Consider the following 18,246-nt stretch of genomic DNA (forward strand, 5'->3'; position numbering starts at 1 on the left):
TCATCCATTGGCCCTAGGCCCTAGGCCCTTGATATTCCTTGTGAACCATTTTGCTTTTTACGTGAGATAGTGCACCCGTTTTCGGGCCTAATGAACCCTTCTCCGCTGTTCTTTTATTTCCATTCTATCTATTCTAAGCTCCACTTTCTGTGGTAGAGTAGCGCCAGTCTGGGTTGTCGGATAGACGAGTGTAACCTAATTGTAAGTCTGCACTGGTCCCGGCGTTTCCTTTTCGTGCTATAATTTCCGAATTTTCATCTGCGAAGTATTCATCGGCACCTTCCGTCGCATGGTACATATTTTTGGAACATTATATCGAGCGTTCCTGCCTAATCTGGCCTCATCAAAGATTGACCATAAATTTTTCCAATAATGCGAAAGTCAAGCGTTGATGACAACCGTAAATGTGCCAGTTGGGACATGCGCAGGAGGAAAAGCACAGACGTCGATTGATAGACGTCCACGATCCCAACGCGGAACTGCCCAGGCAAAGACGCGATCACATCTTTGAACTCCTCCAGGATCTGCGCGGGAGTCCCAGCGATCGAGAGTTCCACCAGAATACTTTGTGTGGTGGTTTCCGGGCTCAGCAGGCTCAGATTCCGTAGTGCTCGCTGCACAGACGCAGAGGAAGTTCCCTTGAACGGGATTGCAATGGGGCGGGTTCCTCCATCGTAGGTGAGCACGGCATCCGGCCTGCCGCTGGTTTTCTCCCGATTTATCTCCACGACGAGGTCTTCAACGGTAGCAAATGGTCCCCCGTTCGCCTTCAGATTCCGGGCTGCACGGTGGAAACGCCGTGAAAACGAAGCGACGCCGCCAGATCGCGCACGAGTAGTCTCCTCTGCCCCGCATGCAGAAAAGAACCTGACAGGCCCTTTCGGACCTCTCGCGGGTGGCCCCAGAGTAGTAGCAACAATCTAAGATGCCGAGGGTATCGACATTTGTGGTGGCGTAAGTGGGGGCGAAGAAGGAATTGTGGATCAGGGGCCACTGGATGTTCTGTCTGGTTGCGCCAGCAACCAGCTTTAGTTTGCCGGTAGTGGCGTCAATCGTGCCATGCCCGACGTATGCGAGCACCAGCAGGCACGGTAGCGCTTTCCCGTGGGGCTCCATATTTTCTATAGTGGAATGAATGGTCCTCATGAGACTCAACCCGGGCATTCTGTCGGATGCCGCGAGTTCCATAACAGTTGGCTGCATTGCAAAGACATCCTTAAAGCAATTCGACAGAGTTACCACATCATCCTTCGCCCCGGTGTCGTCAATTTCGAAGTAGAAGAAGACGGCAGCCTTGCTGTGGTACGCAGCACCACGAGCATTCACAGCGGTCTCCAGGGCGGCTCTCACTTCCGGGAGACGAGGACGGTCGGGGGGCCCCATCATGAAGGTACGTTCGACCATGATGACCGTATGACGATATGAAAGAGAGCCAAAGCCGCCTGCCGCGCCTTCTTGACGGCTATACTCTCTGCTTGGAGCCATCAGGTACCTCTGTGTCTCATGGTATTCGGGAGAGACCTTTGGTTCAGAAGTGCGTGAGATGCGTACGGATATTGACTTGATGGAGACAACGGGGGGATTTGTCGCGTGCCTGGCGTATGTGGTAGATTGGACCACGGGAGAATATTCGACCCTCCATATGCCTTTGTTATCGACGAGCTGGCTCAGGAAGATCATCTCGTTGTAGTTGCTGATAAATCCATACACACAGCCTAGCTTTTGCATGTACTCAATTGGCTGGGCGAGTATTTTTCTCTTAGCTCGTGCTCAACCTGACCCTCCAGGATGTGATCGTCAACCCACGGTACCTTGAGCTCCCCAACGACGGAAGTTGGACAACCGATCATATGGACTCCCTTATGCTCAAGTCGGCTATGGTAGGCGATCTGGCTGTGACTATAGTAAGGCGAATTAGTCGAATGTTTAAAGCAAAGAGAGATGCAAAATGAATAGAGACATGCGGACGTACTACTTCCTCGATTCCTCGAAGCGTGAGCGGTCAGTCAGAGCACGGTCCTGACGAGTCTTCAGGTTGTTCCAGCGCATGTTATTGCTTCTTGCGCTTTCGGACGGTCGTGGTCGATTACAGCCTCACATCGGCGGGATAATTTAATCCCCACTGTGAGGGGGACGAAGGATATGACATGGCTGTTTCGGCGATGTTCGCCAAGGATCCGAGATGTACCTGCAGCGCATGTCTAATGGTATCCCGGAACAAGTGGTTTATCGAGGTAATCGGCGACGATTCGCGTGGATGCTCATCAGCTCCCAGGACGAACACATGCACCGTTCTGACGCTGAACTGCTTTGTTGTTGTTGATGATTCGTATAGAGGTTATACAGGCGAACGATGGATAACCGAAAGGAAAATATAAATATATGAAGAAGAGAGAAACAGATCAAGGAAAGAGGAGAAGAGTCAATACTTATAGGAAAGGCCACATGATACCAGCTGGGTTGCAAGAGGGATGTGGAGTTCGGGTTTGACATCTTACGCAGTCCTATGACATCTGCATCAAAGACTCATAATCACATGATATCATACACAAAGGCTGTCTAGTATGCTCTCGTCAATTTGAATCAACTTCCTCATACGGCTCAGGAGAAAACACCTTTGCCAGGCGGAAATGCAACAAGTCACGGATCTTGCGGGGGACTATGAGATGTTAAGGTTAGTGAATACAGGGAAAGGAGTGCTTGGGTACGTACCACACTCCGCGACATAGACAGGAACGGTACCACCCTCCAAACCGACACCGGCGCCGAGAATGAATCGACCAGTGAAGATCATTCCAAAGTTGATGGCGCCTGCCTCCAGGGCGGCACCAATAGTGTACAAAATGCAAGAGACAATGATCGCCATACGACGACCGAGATACTCATTCGCCGGAGAAAGGAGAAGAGCACCGGCAACGGCACCGAGCGGCATGCCGGCGTTGACTAGACTGTTGTTCGCTGAGGTCAAGTGCAGATCGACAAGTAGGTATAAATTTGCACCACTGATGAGCGACTGGTCAAGTCCAGACAGCATACCACCCATGGAAGCAAAAGCAACGAGGATCCAGGTGAATTTCGCCGGGTCGGTCAAGGTCATCTCGAAGCGGGACTTGCGGAGAACATGCACCTGCTCTTCGAGCTGCTGCAGTTCGAAGTCCATGGCAGCTTCGCGCTCGTTCTGTAGCTTTTGGTCTGCCACATCGTCCATCTCGAAGGCCACGGCGTCCTTCTCTTCATTGTGAAGGTTTTGCGGCGCCTCCACGTCTTTGAGGTCGGCCATTATAAGCAAGACTCCTTCTGAAGGGATATATGTGAAAGGGTTTACTAATGTGTATGAAGTAGTTATACCGGTGGGGTCGAAGTGTCACTGTGTCACTTCACCCTCTGCCAGGATAGGAGAAAAAAGACGATACAGGAGATGGCACGACCTGTATAGGAGGGGAAATGCAGGGCTATTTGAGGCTACTCCCGATGCCGATCAGAACGATTTCTCGCCATGACGCCCAAGCTCGGCGTGAGGTCTTCATCTGGAACTAGGTAGCAAGTGCCCGTGTTTAACATAAAAGAGCATTGATATAGTTGAAACTTAATTCATTCTCATAAGACGATCTCAATAACTAGCTAGAAACACAAATTGGAGAGATTTCATCATCACATCACTCATTAAATCGCCTAGTACTGGCGCTGATAACCAGAAGGCTCATTCTGGTCAACCCGGGGGTCAAGCTTGTTCAAAAGGTCAGAACCGTGGGGACCAGCTGTCTTTCCAGTCTTGGAAGTTTGTTCATCGTAGGTGCTGGTAGTGTTGCTGGAGCCGAAGCCAGGCTGGCCGGCAGAATGTCCGGTAGAGCTACCGTAGTTGTCACTGCCAGACAGAGGGTTGCTGGATCCGTGGCCAGAGTGGCCGGTGGTGCCACCGAGGTTGCTACCGCCAAGGGCGCCGCTCGAGACAGGGTTGCCGGATCCATAGCCGGATTGGCCGGTGGAGTGACCAGTAGTGCTGCCGAAGTTGTCACTGCCGGACAGCGGGTTGCTGGAGCCATGGCCAGAGTGGCCGGTGGTGTTGCCGCCTAGGGCGCTACCACCAGTGACGGGGTTGTTGGATCCATAGCCGGAGTGGCCGGTGGAGTGGCCGGTGGAGTGGCCGGTGGAGTGACCAGTAGTGCTGCCGAAGTTGTCACTACCGGACAGCGGGTTGCTGGAGCCATGGCCAGAGTGGCCGGTGGTGCTGCCGCCGAGAGCGCTACCGCCTGAGAGAGGGTTGCTGGCGCCATGGCCAGAGAGACCGGTGGTGTTGCCGCCTAGGGCGCTACCACCAGTGACGGGGTTGTTGGATCCATAGCCGGAGTGGCCGGTGGAGTGGCCGGTGGAGTGACCAGTAGTGCTGCCGAAGTTGTCACTACCGGACAGCGGGTTGCTGGAGCCATGGCCAGAGTGGCCGGTGGTGCTGCCGCCGAGAGCGCTACCGCCTGAGAGAGGGTTGCTGGCGCCATGGCCAGAGAGACCGGTGGACTGGCCGGTAGAGTATCCAGAGCTACCGTAGTTGTCGCTTCCGGACAGCGGGTTGCTGGAACCGTGACCAGAGTGGCCCGTGGTGGTGCCGCCTAGGGTGCTACCGCCAAGGGCGCCGCTGCCCGAGACAGGGTTGCTGGAGCCGTAGCCAGATTGGCCGGTGGAGTGGCCGGTGGCGAGGTTATCACTGCCGGACAGCGGGTTGCTAGAGCCATGGCCAGAGTGGCCGATGGTGCTGCCGCCCGTGACAGGGTTGCTGGAGCCGTAGCCGGTCTGGCCAGTGGTGTTGCTGGAGAGGGGGTTGCCAGAGGCATAGCCAGATTGGCCAGCGGAGTGACCAGTGGTGCTGCCATAGTTGTCACTGCCGGACAAGGGGTTGCTAGAGCCGACTGCAGATTGTCCAGTGGAGTGACCGGTGGTACTGGTGTGCTTGGATCGGTTATCTGCCAAAGAATGTTAGTTCAATAATTCTGCTGGAACTTTTCCAAAGTCATATGCTTACCAAGGTCACTATCGACACGGGGGTCAAGCTTGTTGGCGAGCTTAGAGTTGTGAGGGCCGGCATTGACAGTGTTCGAGCCGGTGTTAGATGAGCCATATCCACTAGCAGCGTTCGATCCACTGCGGCTGTCCAAGGCCTTTGCTTCGCTCACATCCATGGGACCCTTCTTGGCATCATGGACAATTTCACCGCTTTCGCCAACATGGCGATGGGTGTCAGCGCCGGTACCAAAGGCTCCAGATCCAGTGGCGACAGAGCCATGGCGGGTACCTGTACTGCTGCCGGTACCGTAGCCACCAGCTCCTGTGGAAGAGCCATGAGTGTTGGAGCCTGCACCGGTGGAAGTGTATTGGTTGGAGCTGTTATCTGTGGTGGTGTTTGAGGATCCGTAGGTATTTGAGGAGTCTAACATTGGTAGAAGTTAGTGTCACGATACAATGTCTGCTCAGCAAGTATAACGAACCATTAGAAGCTCTGGAGTCATCGTTGTCATGGTGGTGGCCGGTCACGGCATCCTTGACTTTGTGGATAATGTTTGACATGATGGGTGATGGTATGTTAGGAAGATGAAGATAGAGAAGTGTTTTTTTAAAGAAGTTGTGTTGATATTTGCGTGGAAAGGTTGTTTGGTTTGGTTTTGATATTATGGAGAGAAGAGAAGGAAGGGTTCTAGCAGCTGCTTTATATGTGTTTCTGTTGAAGCTTGTCCCTGATCCGATCACGATAGATCGCTCTACCCACTAAGAGGCCCAGTGACGCCATAACGCGGGGTGGCATACGAGGATAACCTATGAAACATGAATCAAAGACTTTTCAATGTCCACTTTACCGCTGTCATGACGTTCCAATTGACCTCGTGCATATCAAAAACGAGCTTGGGTGTAAATGAAAAGAGCTACCCTGTCATCTGTCGTCATTTTCTGGGCAAAGACCAAATACGCCACTAAGCTAGATCAATCAGGGATTAGTCTCCACGGCCAGCCACAGTTGTATGAGCCTGGCCAGCGCTGGGTGGATGTCCACGGTTTCATCTTAAGTGGTTCAAGTGGGCTTCCACATACATGGCGCCAATTATACAGGTTTTGCACAACCACATGGGGAAAGCTCCTCAATCCCTTTCAGCTTCGTAACTAGTTATAGTGTGATGCTTCATGATATAATCATTGTATTCCTTATAAAAGGCTCTTCGGCAGGACAATAACCACGAAAGTAATAGACAAAGAGATTCTAGAATAATCCTGCGCTAAACCCTCTCGGGCTTAGTAGGCGATGGACGGAGTACGTCATGTGGGGTAAGATATGTTTACAGCGCTAAGCCTTATTTGGTAAGCCCTATCGATCGTCCTATCGATCGTCAAGTCCAAAAATATCCCATGTTGATCCAACTTGATATCTGCATTGAATGACACAATTCCCAATGTTGTACCGTTGGAACCTTCTACCAGGTACAGTGCGGACCAGGAAAGACCTTAGAGATGGGATCCTAGCAGCGATGACATAGTTGGCAGTGGCAGCTCTTCAGCAAGTACTAGGTACGAAGCAAAAAACATACGTACCATGATTCTGATGCATATTGCTACATGTACGCAAGCGCCGGGCGGCAGTACCTATGCTGAGAAGTAAAGGCCTCGGCAGAGGTAGCTAAGGTGGTTCTCAATCAATTCTCAATCACCACTGGCATGCGGCATGCCTTAGTGAGTCTTACTGTCTGTCAAAATCTTCCTTTTATTATATTGGGAGAGAAACCTCACATAGCTGGACAAATCACAAAACTGTATCAAAATGTCATGTCACTGCCATTTGTCTGATAAATACCCCACCCAAAGTCCAGTATGTTTGTGCGTAGTGGTCATGTGATTCAGGCATCAAGGCCGAAATTATGCCTCAGGCAATAAACACATGACACCGCGGCCATGCCGTCACCTGGGCACCTGCACTGACCCGGGGTTTAGTCAATCCACATCATGAGTTCACTTCCCCTTCTCCACCCGACTTGACCCCCACGTATCCCCAAATCTTGTCCTTTTTCTTCAGGTTGATTCTGCTGTTGCGTTGACCGGCATCCGTGCGCTTTTGTTTCCATCAGCCGTAGTGCTGCTCAGTACTCGATGAGTGGCCGCCTGCTCGCCTGCCGCCAACCGTTGGATTGGTCAGAGAGTCCACCCAAAGTACCCGCGGGCTGTGGTACAGCGGAGCCGTTGCCATCGTCAATCAGTCACTCGATCCACCTCGTCTTTACTCGACGTTAGATATCTTCGACCCAGCCAGTCTGCAAATTAAAGTGGTTTACCCCATCTGCCACAGATATGCGACCGCCACGCTTGCTCATTGTTCTCTTCTGCCTAATCTTCTTTCCGATCCTCCTCACTATCTTTTCCGCGCTTACATCGCCTGAGGTAGCAACGCCACATTCGCTCGCTGGTCGGACAACTGGGTTGCGCGCTTTCTTCTCCTTCAATATACCATCCTCCCTTTTCCCCCGTCGGCTATCATAAGTCTGACTGATGATAACTCGACCTTCTTTCTCGCTCGACCAGCGGCATTTGGTCCGCTTCTACCGACCAAAGGCCTCAGCGGTCAGCTATGGGTAGGAAGTGGGTTTAGTGAGGGGGGATTAGCTGGTGGCGTTGAAGGGGAACTTGGGTGCTCCGATATCCCAGGCTGGGGCGAGGGCACCAATCATAAAAAACAAGACAAGGTCTTCAGGAGTACGGAGCAGAGTTCCGGCATCTCCGGAGGTAGTACAGTGAAGGATCAATCACCAAACCATCCGCGGTCAGTGTCGCAGGCCGATACCACCGCACAAAATGATCGAGATGATACAGCCACTCCGCTGCTGGCGGACGATGGCACTGACGATCACCTGCACCATCCGCTGCTTGAGACCGGTGCTTCTAATCTGGGAATGAGTCAGAAGCATGAGGATTATGTCCCAAATAAGCCACCTGCGCATGCCGATATTCAATCGCTACAGGAAACCGCCGAAATACAGGGGAAGGTAGTGCTGTTGAGTCGAGGTGGCTGTGGATTCTTAGAGAAGGTCAAATGGGCGCAACGGCGAGGAGGGATTGCTTTGATTGTCGGTGACGATACTCGAGGTGGCAATTTAGTCACTATGTATGCACGAGGCGATACATCGAACGTTACCATTCCAGCCTTGTTCACATCGCATACTACCGCCCATCTTCTATCATCGTTGATGCCTGGACACTCAGGGGGGACGGCTAGCTTGGGGAATGTGCTCAAATCCTCTCAAGCGAAGCAGGCTGACCAGGCTGACGGTAGCAAAGAACGTGTCGCAACTACCACGACCACTTTGGCTACTCCGAGTCCAACAGTGAGCAGCCATTCTCCGGCTAAGGAGGGACCTGCGCGCACGTCTCATTCCGCAGGCGGATTTTTACGTTCCATTGGGTCATTTTTGGGTCTCTGCGATACGAACAGGGGCCCACGGCATTTGGAAGACAGCAGACGTCCGCCGAGCAGCGGGAATATCGATTGGATCGACCTCGGTTCATGGGATGAGAAAGAGGGATTGTCCAGCGCGTGGAAAAGATCGACGGGTCTCAACCATCGCAGTAAGCCCAAGGTGGACTCTACGCTTGACAGCCGCAAGGCCGACATGTTCCCTGAAAGTTTTGACGATGACGACTTCGTAATTGGGGTTCAGGACTGGAGAGATCCGGATCTGATGCCTCCCAAGATCAGCACAGCTTCAACCGGAAATGATGCCAAGACTACCAGTGCAAATAAGGATCCTGCAGCTTCTTCTAATGGTCTCCAGGGTGGTAGCATCACACCGGGGAGTGGAGAATACCAAAGCATTGACAAGTCCAGTGCTAGTTCTCATGGCGCGCGCCTCAAAGGGTCTGAGAAAGAATCTACTGCGGCTCATGGAAAGACTGGGGATACTGCCAAGGGGTGGTTTTCGAGTCACTTTAGCTGGGGAGGGGGCCCTCAGAAAGGGCCCCAGCCTTCCTTGTCGCCCTCGGTGCAGGGAAGCTCTGAAGCAACCCAGAAAACGCAAAATAGCGCTCATGCATCCGACCTTCTCAGTGCGCAGTCTCCTGAGCATGAAGGACTTTGGGTCACCATGACACCTACGAGCATGTCCACCAGCCCCTTCTTCGATACTCTTTTAGTACTTGTCGTCAGTCCACTGCTCACGCTGACAGTCGTGTACGCGCTTTTGCTGCTGCGGTCACGAATTCGCCGTCGCCGCTGGCGTGCACCTAAGTCGGTTATCGAGCGGCTCCCTGTCCGGACATACCACACAATCACTACCACTTCATCCTCTTCATCTTCCAACTCAACACGACCACCTAGCCCTGGTATTATCTCCCCGACGTCTCCGCTTCTTGGCAACGGAAGCAGACCAAGCGCATCACGACCAAACAGACCCCGCTCAGAGACAGTTCCGGGTACTATGCTAGACCCATCTTCCCTACCCAAGGAGAAGTGTAACTTGCAGGGCGGATCTACTTTGTGGCGACGCAAATATACAGGAAGGCAAGTAGAGTGTGTCGTATGTCTTGAGGAATATATCGACGGACAGAGCCGTGTCATGAGCTTGCCATGTGGCCATGAATTCCATGTGGAATGCATGTAAGTGAACCAAAATGATTTCCTCCTGCTGGTTTTTAACTCACCTTCTTAGCACCCCCTGGTTAACTACCCGTCGGCGAACCTGCCCGATCTGCAAAGGCGATGTCGTTCGTTCTATGGCTCACTGTCAGTCCGGTGACTCACGAGTTCGTCGGGGGCAGTCCGATGACGATGCTCATTCTTCTCAACCACTCTCCCGAGACAGCGCATCTTCCGCTCCGGTGTTTATCGAAGGTGTCACCAATGATGCTTTAGATGCGGAAGAAACCGCAAGCCTACTTGGTGACCATGCCAGTTCGGCCCCACAGTCAAGCTGGAGAAATTTGGCTACTCTTAGTTTTTCTGCTTTGAGCGGTGATACCATATGGCACCAGGCGCGTGCTGATCGCAATCGCTGATCCTTATACTTCGACCGCTCTTTTGTTTATTTTCTCAATCATATCTCACTCTGAGATTTGCTCTCCTTGTATTGACGCATGCTGTTTAGCGATTTTGATTCTTTTTCGACTTGAATCTGCTCGGCGTTGGGTGAGAGCACCTTGGCGTGGGCGGTTGCAAGTGACTACAAATTATCTACGGGTCAATCGCTCAGAGATGGTTCTTTTGGCGTGATGGATATTGATGGATACTTTCAAGTCGATTAACAGTTGGCTACCATTAAGTATTGCTATGCCACCAACATTCTTACATTATCATACCACTACCTAAAATTCACGCTGTGCAAATGTACATTTACCCTACGTGGGACAGTAGATGCGAACAAGTGAGTCAAATTCAGGAAAAAGGGCCTTCATAATGTCTACAACGACCAATAATAAAGGCCACAAACTATGTATACAATCACAATCCTATCAACATGCAATCAAAACAATAGATACAACCCGAACATGAAATCTCAAAGCCCAATACCAGAACCAAACCATCCTCAAACCGACGGCACACAAGATAAACTACACCCAAACCGTCGGAACGGCAAAGGCCTTAACAACATCCCATTACACCTCCGCAACTGTACACCACTTTCATGCGGGCTGATATCCCACCACTCCATCCACTCAGTGCGCGGAAGCACATACTCCCTTCCGCACACAGAACAGGTCTGTCCGCCAGCGAGACGTACTTCGCGTGCACGCTGAAGCAGGGGGACAATCAGGGGAGGAAAGTCCGCTAGCTCTTGATCGGTGGTTTGATCTAAGTAGGGGAGTTTGGACACAGCGCGGAGAGCGAGTTCGCGCAAGGAAGGGGCGTTGCTGATCTTTGATGTTGTTTCGGATGGTCGGTTGTAAGGGGTGGGTTGTACGGGCTTGCCATCCATGTCCATGGTGTTGGTTGGACCTGTGGCCACGAGGATAGGGGCCCAGACTGGGTTGGGTTCGGTGTCTGGACCGAGTTGCAATGACGGTGGTGGTGTCAGTTGCAGGTGGATTCGGAGTGGCAGTTGCATTTTGGGAAGAGTGGAGTTGGTGGTTGGTTGTGGTTCTGGTTCTGGTTCTTCTTCGGGTTCGCTGTCTGGTTCTGGCTTGCAGTGCCAGGTTTCGATCTGCGCTTCTTCGATTGGGTGGAATGGGTTTGGGCGTGAGATTACGTGGTTCAGTTTGCCTTGTTGGATCAGTTTGAGGAGTTCCCAGGGGAGGTAGGTGAGACGGTTGACGGAGAGGTTGAGGACTTCCAGGTCTGTTAGTCTGCCGATTGCGGGTGGGATTTCGGTGAATTTGTTGCTCCGCAGACTGAGGACTCTGAGATTGTTGAGCTCGAAGACATCATTGGGCAGCGCTGATAGGGAGTTGTTGGGAAGGTAGATGCGGAGGAATGGCTGTAGAGACGTGAAAGCATTCTCCGTGGCCGGCGGCTCCGTAAAAGATGGAAGCTTTGTAAGATGTTTCAAAGGCTGCAGCAGACCCGGTGGTAGAGATCCCAATTGGAATCCACTGTGTGTATAATTAGCAGAGGGGCATAAAAGACATAAGACGAATCAGTCCCATCATTGCATACCCGAGATCAATATGCTCCTGTCCCTTCTCAAGACACTGCCCAACAACCACACGCGCAAATCGCTGCGCCTCCGACTCCTCCGTACGCTGAAACGCAGCAGCGGGATTCAGCAGCACAGAGCCACTGTCCATAGAAGGAGGCGCCGCCAGTCCAGTCGGCCGAGGATCAAGTACCGTCTTGCGCAGGTCCTCCCCCCAATTGGATCCATCTTCCGACGTCAAGAGCGACTCAGAACCAGGCTCATCACTCCCCATCCACACTCCACTATCAAAGTTTCTCTTCTCTCTAAACTCCGCCCGTTTGCGCTTCGGATCAGCCACCTGCTCCCCCCACCAGGTCCCGCGATACCGTCGTTTGCGCCCCGCGCCCGACACCGTCGCATGGTAGTTCTCCAGGCCGGATGCTGGGATGTCGTCGCTGGAGAAGAGCGCTGGGTCACTGGATGGCTGGCTGGAGCGATCATCGAAGCGGGAGAGTCGTCCCGCGCGGTAGAATGAGGAGACAGCTGTGCTTGGGTTGGTGGATTTTGCGGGCGAGCGGTGTCGGATTCGCCGTGGCGGGGGAAGGGGAATCTCGTTGTCCATTTTCGGAGATGATTGATTTGACTTGATGAGTCGCGACAGGATTCTCAGTCTTCAGACCATTGGAGTTCCAATTGGGAACGGGAGGGGATGGGGTGGGCGCGCGTGACGCGTTATGGAGAACCCGCGATGGCGGAGCGTCAACAAACGCGCTAATGGCGCGATTGGAAGTCGGAAACAGCTGCCGATGTACTCGGTTGGACTTAATTGAGAAGTCCTTCCAAGATTTTGTCGAGAATGGATGTCTCAAAAGAAAGAAATGGAAAAGCAAGATCAGAGCATAGATAAGATCAGATCAAACACGCGTGGGTGCACGGGCATCAACCCCGGGACTGACTTCCCGCTCCTCGGGAATGTCGCCCAGGTGGTGGATCGACATGATCTTCTCTACATTCTTCACACTACACATCGATCTACAAGTCTATTATTGTACACAGTATATTGTTGGAATTGGTATCAGATGGGGGAAAATAAAATGGTGCCTATATTCTGTGAATGACTAGCCGACACATAAGCATAGCAGATATCAGCCAGACCAGTCCGACGACGGCCAAGTCATTCACGCAAGCAAATATGGACAGACGAATTGAATGAAACAGGTGTTGAAGAAGAGAAGAATAGAAGCATAAGCTCATGTCGGTCCACAAAGTCGTAAAGTATAAAGAATCAAAAAAGGGGGTATTTGAACAGGCGTTAAACCGTTTCCTCTCCAAAGATGGGCTCTTCAGCAAACCGAGAGGAATAGAAATTGAAGGGTATAAGAAGGTTCCAAAAAGGTATAATGAAGTATAATGAAGAAAGATCCCCGCTCTGCTGAAGACGAACGGTAATCGACAAGGCGGCAGTCAGGCAGGTATGGGGTGGATGGATATCAACACCCCAATACATGGTCAATGTCGGCATGAATTACTCTCTCAATGAGTTTTGAGTGGCAACTCGGCGGTGATCATAGGGCCTGGCCCACCATCACCACGATATAGCCAGCGGCAGCCAAGGCAGCTGGCATGCCAGCACCAATGTGGGCTGCGGCGCCGGACGAAGTTGTGGCTGGAGCGGAGGAAGTAGAGTCCGCGCGCGACAGAGGAGTCGATGTCGTCGCAGTCATGGTGGTCATGCTAGACATGCTGGGAGTTGGGGTTGCGGAGTTGACACGGACCAGGGTCTTGGTGATGGTCGTGGTTGCGGTTGAGGTGGTGGTTTCCTCTGCGACGGCGAAGGGTGCCGCGACCAGGCAGAGGGATGCAATGATGGCAGTGAACTTCATTTTGGAGTTGATTGGTGAAGATCAGGGACGAATAGAGGGAGCGAGGTGATTTGGCTGTAGTTCCAATGCGATATAATGTATACTTCGAGTATAAGATTGTAGTTGAGGCAAGGCGAGAAGTTGGATATGGTAACGATCGTGGGGAGGAGCGCTGCTCAGACTAAATGAATGACTGCAGGTATAACGAATGGATACGAGAAAGAATCTCTAAAGTGCCTGTAAGAAAGGGAAAAAAAGAAAGAGAAAAAGAGGAAAAATTGGCGCCATGGCCGGTAAATAAGACGAAGCCTGGGGAAACGGGGAACTGTCGTGACTGGTTATTTCTTTATTTTTTTTTATTTTTCATTTTTTGGTTTAATTACTTTTCCTTTTTTTATTGATTTTTACTCCCTAATTCAGTCCTCTGATTGGTCCAAATATCACACTAGGCCCTGGAACTATTCAAGATTGGGCTTCTAAACCCTCAGGGTCTTCTCTGACGCTAGGGGGACTTCAATTGTCTTATTACTATGGCAATGGCGATTACAATCTACATCTGTAGTTAACTATATCACTACTGTGTTACTAATTAGTTAGGTATTCGTTGTACTAGTTAGTCTGTTCATTTGTTGTGATCCCAACAATAACATGTAGTCTCGTGACTAGAGATGATCATACACTACATTTGATCGACAGGGACTCGATGTCTAGACACATCGATTGTAGATTAAACAGGTCTAAATGAACTCGTGTTCAAAGCGGGTACTCCGTACGGAGTACATACTCAGGATTAATTAGGGCTTGCCCAATGCCGACCCAATTCCCGGGGCCGGGTTTTCCCTGACACGTTGGAGCCAGCACAGAAGAAACGTGTTCACCGTTGAAGAGAACAAGACAGCACATTGTTCACAGGAAATCATGCAACATCATTTACTCTACTACATAGTACTCCGTACATTGCACGAGTCAACGTTCTCGGCCCTGTTTGGATTCTCTCTCATTAAACTGCGTACGCTAGGGATTCCTAACAAAGTAGGCCCGAGCGAAGATCGAATGCTAAATGGTTCATTTCATCTCTCGTACCTGGGAACTACGATCCACAGAGAAGCTGCATGAGAAAGTCTTTTTATTTTATTTTTTTCATTTTTCCACGCTTTCCCCCTTCTATTCTCTCTTCTTCTCTCTTGTGGCCAGGCCAGGGTAAATTCGCACCAACCCTCGGCCTTGGCTGGGGAACAAAATCGTTCCTGTACTCCGTATGCTGTACGCAATACACTGGTCGGTACGGCGAGAGATCAAGTTTCTCGGACTTGTCTGACGATCTACCAGACTACCACAGACCAAGTCATAACAAAGAAGTTCCCGTTCCTGACGCCAGGGGTACCGGAACCGACGGAGACACCCGAGAGGCGAACACCTGCAGTAGTGTGATGGCCCAAGCCCTCTGGCCGCTCTGGGCAGGGCAGAAAGACAGCACACGCTATTGTCAGCACTTAGGGAAACATACACCGAGCCCATTCTCGTCTCGTATTGTTAAACTGAGCCAGATTGGGACGGGGCCGAAATTACAATAGTAGTAGTTATGTAACTACTCCGTAACTGTACTCCGTACGTATCTTTACATAGTGTTTTTCCTCTGCTGGGTGGGGATTTTCTATCTTGCCCGGCTGCCGCCGCTTTTATATAAGGGCGCTCAGAGTCCGACTCAGTAAGTAAATCTCAGTCCGGGCTCACTATATACTTGCTGTGTACAGAGGAAACAACTAAGTTAAACGAAGAATAGTCTCAATACCGCCCACGTAGAGCAATGGGGGAGGTAACATTAAAGAGTGCTCTGAGAAGAAGAGGGAGCATAGTCATATCTCATAAAGGGGCGTCAGACGTGAGATCAACTTATGAGAACCAAGCGCAAATCAGTACTCCGTATCAAAAGCAAATTAAGAGAAAACCCAGGAAACTCGCAAAAAAGCAGGAAAATCGTCCGGAAGATACAGAACCACGAACGCAGAACAAAGACAGCAATATCCCGGCATTGTTCGAGGCATTCCTTGAATTAAAGTAACTTGTCTGTAATCTCCTCGAAATCTTGTTGCCCTACCACGATGTCCCTCTCCCCTGGACCTGGGGGGCGATCCTGGATTGCAATGAAGGGGAGAATCATGGGAGCCCCATCAACAACATTGGGCATTCCGGCAACAGAGTTTCTGGTGACATCAACGTGGTGGGCACAGTAGACTTGCTGAAGCTGTGCTGGCTGTCCGGTTAATGGTGGGATGTTGGGGGTTTGTGCGCGGAGGGTATCGATGTATCTCTTGGTTAACGGGCGGGGTGCAGTACTAGGGGCCAACTGCCACTGCTCGAAGCACACAACGTTCTCCCTCACATTGATAAGGATGACGATCCGGACGTCACCTGCGGAATCTGCGAACCATTTCCGTGCATCCTGACGCAGCCGACCAAGCGACTCAGAGACACCTGTTTCAATCACAAGTGATGGATAGCCTGCGTTTTTAATGGGTCGTGCATGGCGAGAGGGGGGCAAGTACGAGTTGTCAGCTTCTTTGCCTTTGTTCGTACCGAAATGGTACGTTGTAGATCCTAACCAAAACACCTCCCTACGAGGGAGGCCCATAGCTTTAAGCTCATCGTGGATTACCATGGAGAACTGTGATGTAGCGCCCTCGTGTTCTCCTCTGGGGACAACCTTGATAAGGCCAGTCGTTCCCTCCCATTGGAAGCGATACGGGACACCGTGAAGGGCGTTGCGTTTGGTCGTAAGGGTTTCAATTATTGTTGATGATAGACCAAGAACCACAATCCACTGATTGCCGCTGGTATGGTCTTCAAACCATTCAAGGATCCAGCGTGCCTCATGGCGCAGTGACCTTAGTGAAAACGAAATCACGTAGCCTTGCGGCAGATCAGACATGAGTGTGGGCGCCGGATCTGACATTACGTTCCGAGACGGATTAGACATGATTAAGGGAATAGGTAGGCTGAAGATAAGACGTCGTTGGTTCGAAGGTATTCGAGGCGGTATCGGGCTAATCTATCGAACAACCCCACAACCGTCGCCCTTTCCCCAAAATGGATGTGGGAATAGCCTCATTTTCCATTGCTAATTTCCATAGCAAATTGCTATGGAAGGCCCGTGGCGTGTCACGTGACTGACTTCACCGTGAGTCCGTGACCGAAGGACAAGGGTCATGTGATAGAGGAGGTGATTGTTTGTTCGTGCCTGAGGCACGTACCTGATGAGCATAAAAGCTCCTCTCAGATAGTTGCTTTCTTTCTTTCTCTTTCTCTCTTCACCTTTAGTTTTCTGAATAACAGCACTCTTTCCACAAAAGATTTGGCTCATAAGAACTACTGGCAAATTGAAGCTGGTTGCTGGCGCAACCAGACAGAACATCCAGTGGCCCCTGATTCACAATTCCATCTTCTACGCCACCACCAATGTCGATACCCTCGGAATCTTAGATTGTTGCTACTCAGGGGCAACCCGCGAGAGGTCCGAAAGGGCATGTCAGATTCTTTCCGCATGCGGCGCAGAGGAGACAACTCGTGCGCGATCTGGCGGTGTGGCATCATTTTCGCGGCGTTTCCACCGTGCAGCCCGGAAGCTGAAGGCGAACGGGAGACCATTTGCTACCGTTGAAGACCTCGTCGTGGAAATAAACAGGGAGAAAATCAGCGGCAGGCCGGACGCCGTGCTCACCTACCATGGAGGAAGCCGACCAATTGCAATCCCATTTAAGGGTACCTCCTATGCGTCTGTGCAGCGAGCACTAGGGAATCTGAGCCTGCTGAGCCCGGAAGCCACAACGCAAAGTATTCTGGTAGAACTCTCCATCGCTGGAACTCCTGCACAAATCCTCGAGGAGTTCAAGGATATCGTCGCATCTTTGCCTGCACAGTTCCGCGTCGAGATCGTGGACGCGTATGAATCCACGTCAGTGCTTTTCCTCCTGCGCATGTCCCAACCGGCACATTTACGGTTGTCGTCAACGCTTGACTTTCGCACTATTGAAAAAATTTATGGTGCATCTTTGATGAGGCCAGGTAAGTCCACTTAAAGCCTGACTGAGAATGGACTTCACTCAGACTAAGAAATTTGTAGCTTCTCTGCCTGTTCTGGTGGCCAAAGAGAATGTTCGGCCTAGCCCCCAGATGTGAGGACCCGGGTCTACAGGACTGTCGCCATTCTTCGTGGAAAGACCTTACTGTTGAGGCCTTGGTGCTTCAGACATACGATTATGCACTTCCCTCTGAGGGGATAACTAGTTAACTAGGGAGTGTACCTGCCTCCAGTTTGCAATGTAAGACAGCGAATTACATGGGATCCACTCGTCCCCATCTCCATGCCTCTTCACTTGGGAGTTAAGACTGACATATCCAGACCGATCCCGGAATATGAGTACCACATCGATGCTCACACGATCTTCCTGCTCCGCGCTGAGTTCAAGCCCTTCTGCCGGCTTCCTACTGAACTGCGCGTCATGATGTGGGAATATGCCTTGCCCATAGTCGACCCACCAGCAATGACGCCTTACAGACCTGGCTGCTGGCAACCCAGTCCACCAGAGAGCTTGGCTCAGGAAAAGACCATACCCGAGCGTCCTTGGCTTTCCACCACGAGCGGCTCGACCGTGGGTAACGCGCACCATCAGTATGATAGCGGATCTCCTTGATGCCAATGCTGATGGACGTGTGCTGAGGTTTTAACAACGGCCTATCCATGCCGAATGAATGTCGGTCTCGGAGATCCCAGGCTGAGCCGGGCCAAGATCTGCCATCAAGCGATGCCATTG

General features: G+C 51.4%; 8 protein-coding genes across 8 annotated transcripts; 2 read left to right on the top strand and 6 right to left on the bottom strand.

The window, feature by feature from the left end:
- Positions 1 to 329: 329 nt before the first annotated feature.
- Positions 330 to 2,049, bottom strand: N7515_006599 (uncharacterized protein; the record flags this gene model as incomplete). Its single annotated transcript, XM_056667343.1, has 4 exons — positions 330 to 781; positions 873 to 1,693; positions 1,807 to 1,899; positions 1,973 to 2,049. The coding sequence occupies 4 exons, from the start codon at positions 2,047 to 2,049 to the stop codon at positions 330 to 332; spliced, it is 1,443 nt and encodes a 480-aa protein (XP_056520939.1).
- A 524-nt stretch (positions 2,050 to 2,573) lies between these two features.
- On the bottom strand, positions 2,574 to 3,280 carry N7515_006600 (uncharacterized protein; the record flags this gene model as incomplete). Its single annotated transcript, XM_056667344.1, has 2 exons — positions 2,574 to 2,659; positions 2,713 to 3,280. The coding sequence occupies 2 exons, from the start codon at positions 3,278 to 3,280 to the stop codon at positions 2,574 to 2,576; spliced, it is 654 nt and encodes a 217-aa protein (XP_056520940.1).
- A 392-nt stretch (positions 3,281 to 3,672) lies between these two features.
- N7515_006601 (uncharacterized protein) lies at positions 3,673 to 5,556 on the bottom strand (the record flags this gene model as incomplete). Its single annotated transcript, XM_056667345.1, has 3 exons — positions 3,673 to 4,955; positions 5,015 to 5,419; positions 5,478 to 5,556. 3 exons carry the CDS (start codon positions 5,554 to 5,556, stop codon positions 3,673 to 3,675), a joined length of 1,767 nt encoding a protein of 588 aa, XP_056520941.1.
- A 1,859-nt stretch (positions 5,557 to 7,415) lies between these two features.
- On the top strand, positions 7,416 to 10,017 carry N7515_006602 (PA and RING finger domain protein; the record flags this gene model as incomplete). Its single annotated transcript, XM_056667346.1, has 2 exons — positions 7,416 to 9,619; positions 9,672 to 10,017. Coding segments are annotated over 2 exons (2,550 nt in total), but the record flags the coding sequence as incomplete, so codon positions are not given.
- Positions 10,018 to 10,544: 527 nt separating this feature from the next.
- N7515_006603 (leucine-rich repeat domain-containing protein) lies at positions 10,545 to 12,195 on the bottom strand (the record flags this gene model as incomplete). Its single annotated transcript, XM_056667347.1, has 2 exons — positions 10,545 to 11,547; positions 11,612 to 12,195. The coding sequence occupies 2 exons, from the start codon at positions 12,193 to 12,195 to the stop codon at positions 10,545 to 10,547; spliced, it is 1,587 nt and encodes a 528-aa protein (XP_056520943.1).
- A 943-nt stretch (positions 12,196 to 13,138) lies between these two features.
- Positions 13,139 to 13,456, bottom strand: N7515_006604 (uncharacterized protein; the record flags this gene model as incomplete). Its single annotated transcript, XM_056667348.1, has 1 exon — positions 13,139 to 13,456. One exon carries the CDS (start codon positions 13,454 to 13,456, stop codon positions 13,139 to 13,141), a length of 318 nt encoding a protein of 105 aa, XP_056520944.1.
- A 2,032-nt stretch (positions 13,457 to 15,488) lies between these two features.
- N7515_006605 (uncharacterized protein) lies at positions 15,489 to 16,412 on the bottom strand (the record flags this gene model as incomplete). The annotated part of the gene is made up of 1 exon (XM_056667349.1): positions 15,489 to 16,412. One exon carries the CDS (start codon positions 16,410 to 16,412, stop codon positions 15,489 to 15,491), a length of 924 nt encoding a protein of 307 aa, XP_056520945.1.
- A 746-nt stretch (positions 16,413 to 17,158) lies between these two features.
- On the top strand, positions 17,159 to 17,611 carry N7515_006606 (uncharacterized protein; the record flags this gene model as incomplete). Its single annotated transcript, XM_056667350.1, has 3 exons — positions 17,159 to 17,194; positions 17,218 to 17,497; positions 17,556 to 17,611. 3 exons carry the CDS (start codon positions 17,159 to 17,161, stop codon positions 17,609 to 17,611), a joined length of 372 nt encoding a protein of 123 aa, XP_056520946.1.
- Positions 17,612 to 18,246: the final 635 nt, after the last annotated feature.

This window comes from Penicillium bovifimosum (assembly GCF_028826915.1).
Source record: "Penicillium bovifimosum strain IBT 22155 chromosome Unknown utg000005l_segment0_segment0, whole genome shotgun sequence".
NCBI classification, from domain to species: domain Eukaryota; kingdom Fungi; phylum Ascomycota; class Eurotiomycetes; order Eurotiales; family Aspergillaceae; genus Penicillium; species Penicillium bovifimosum.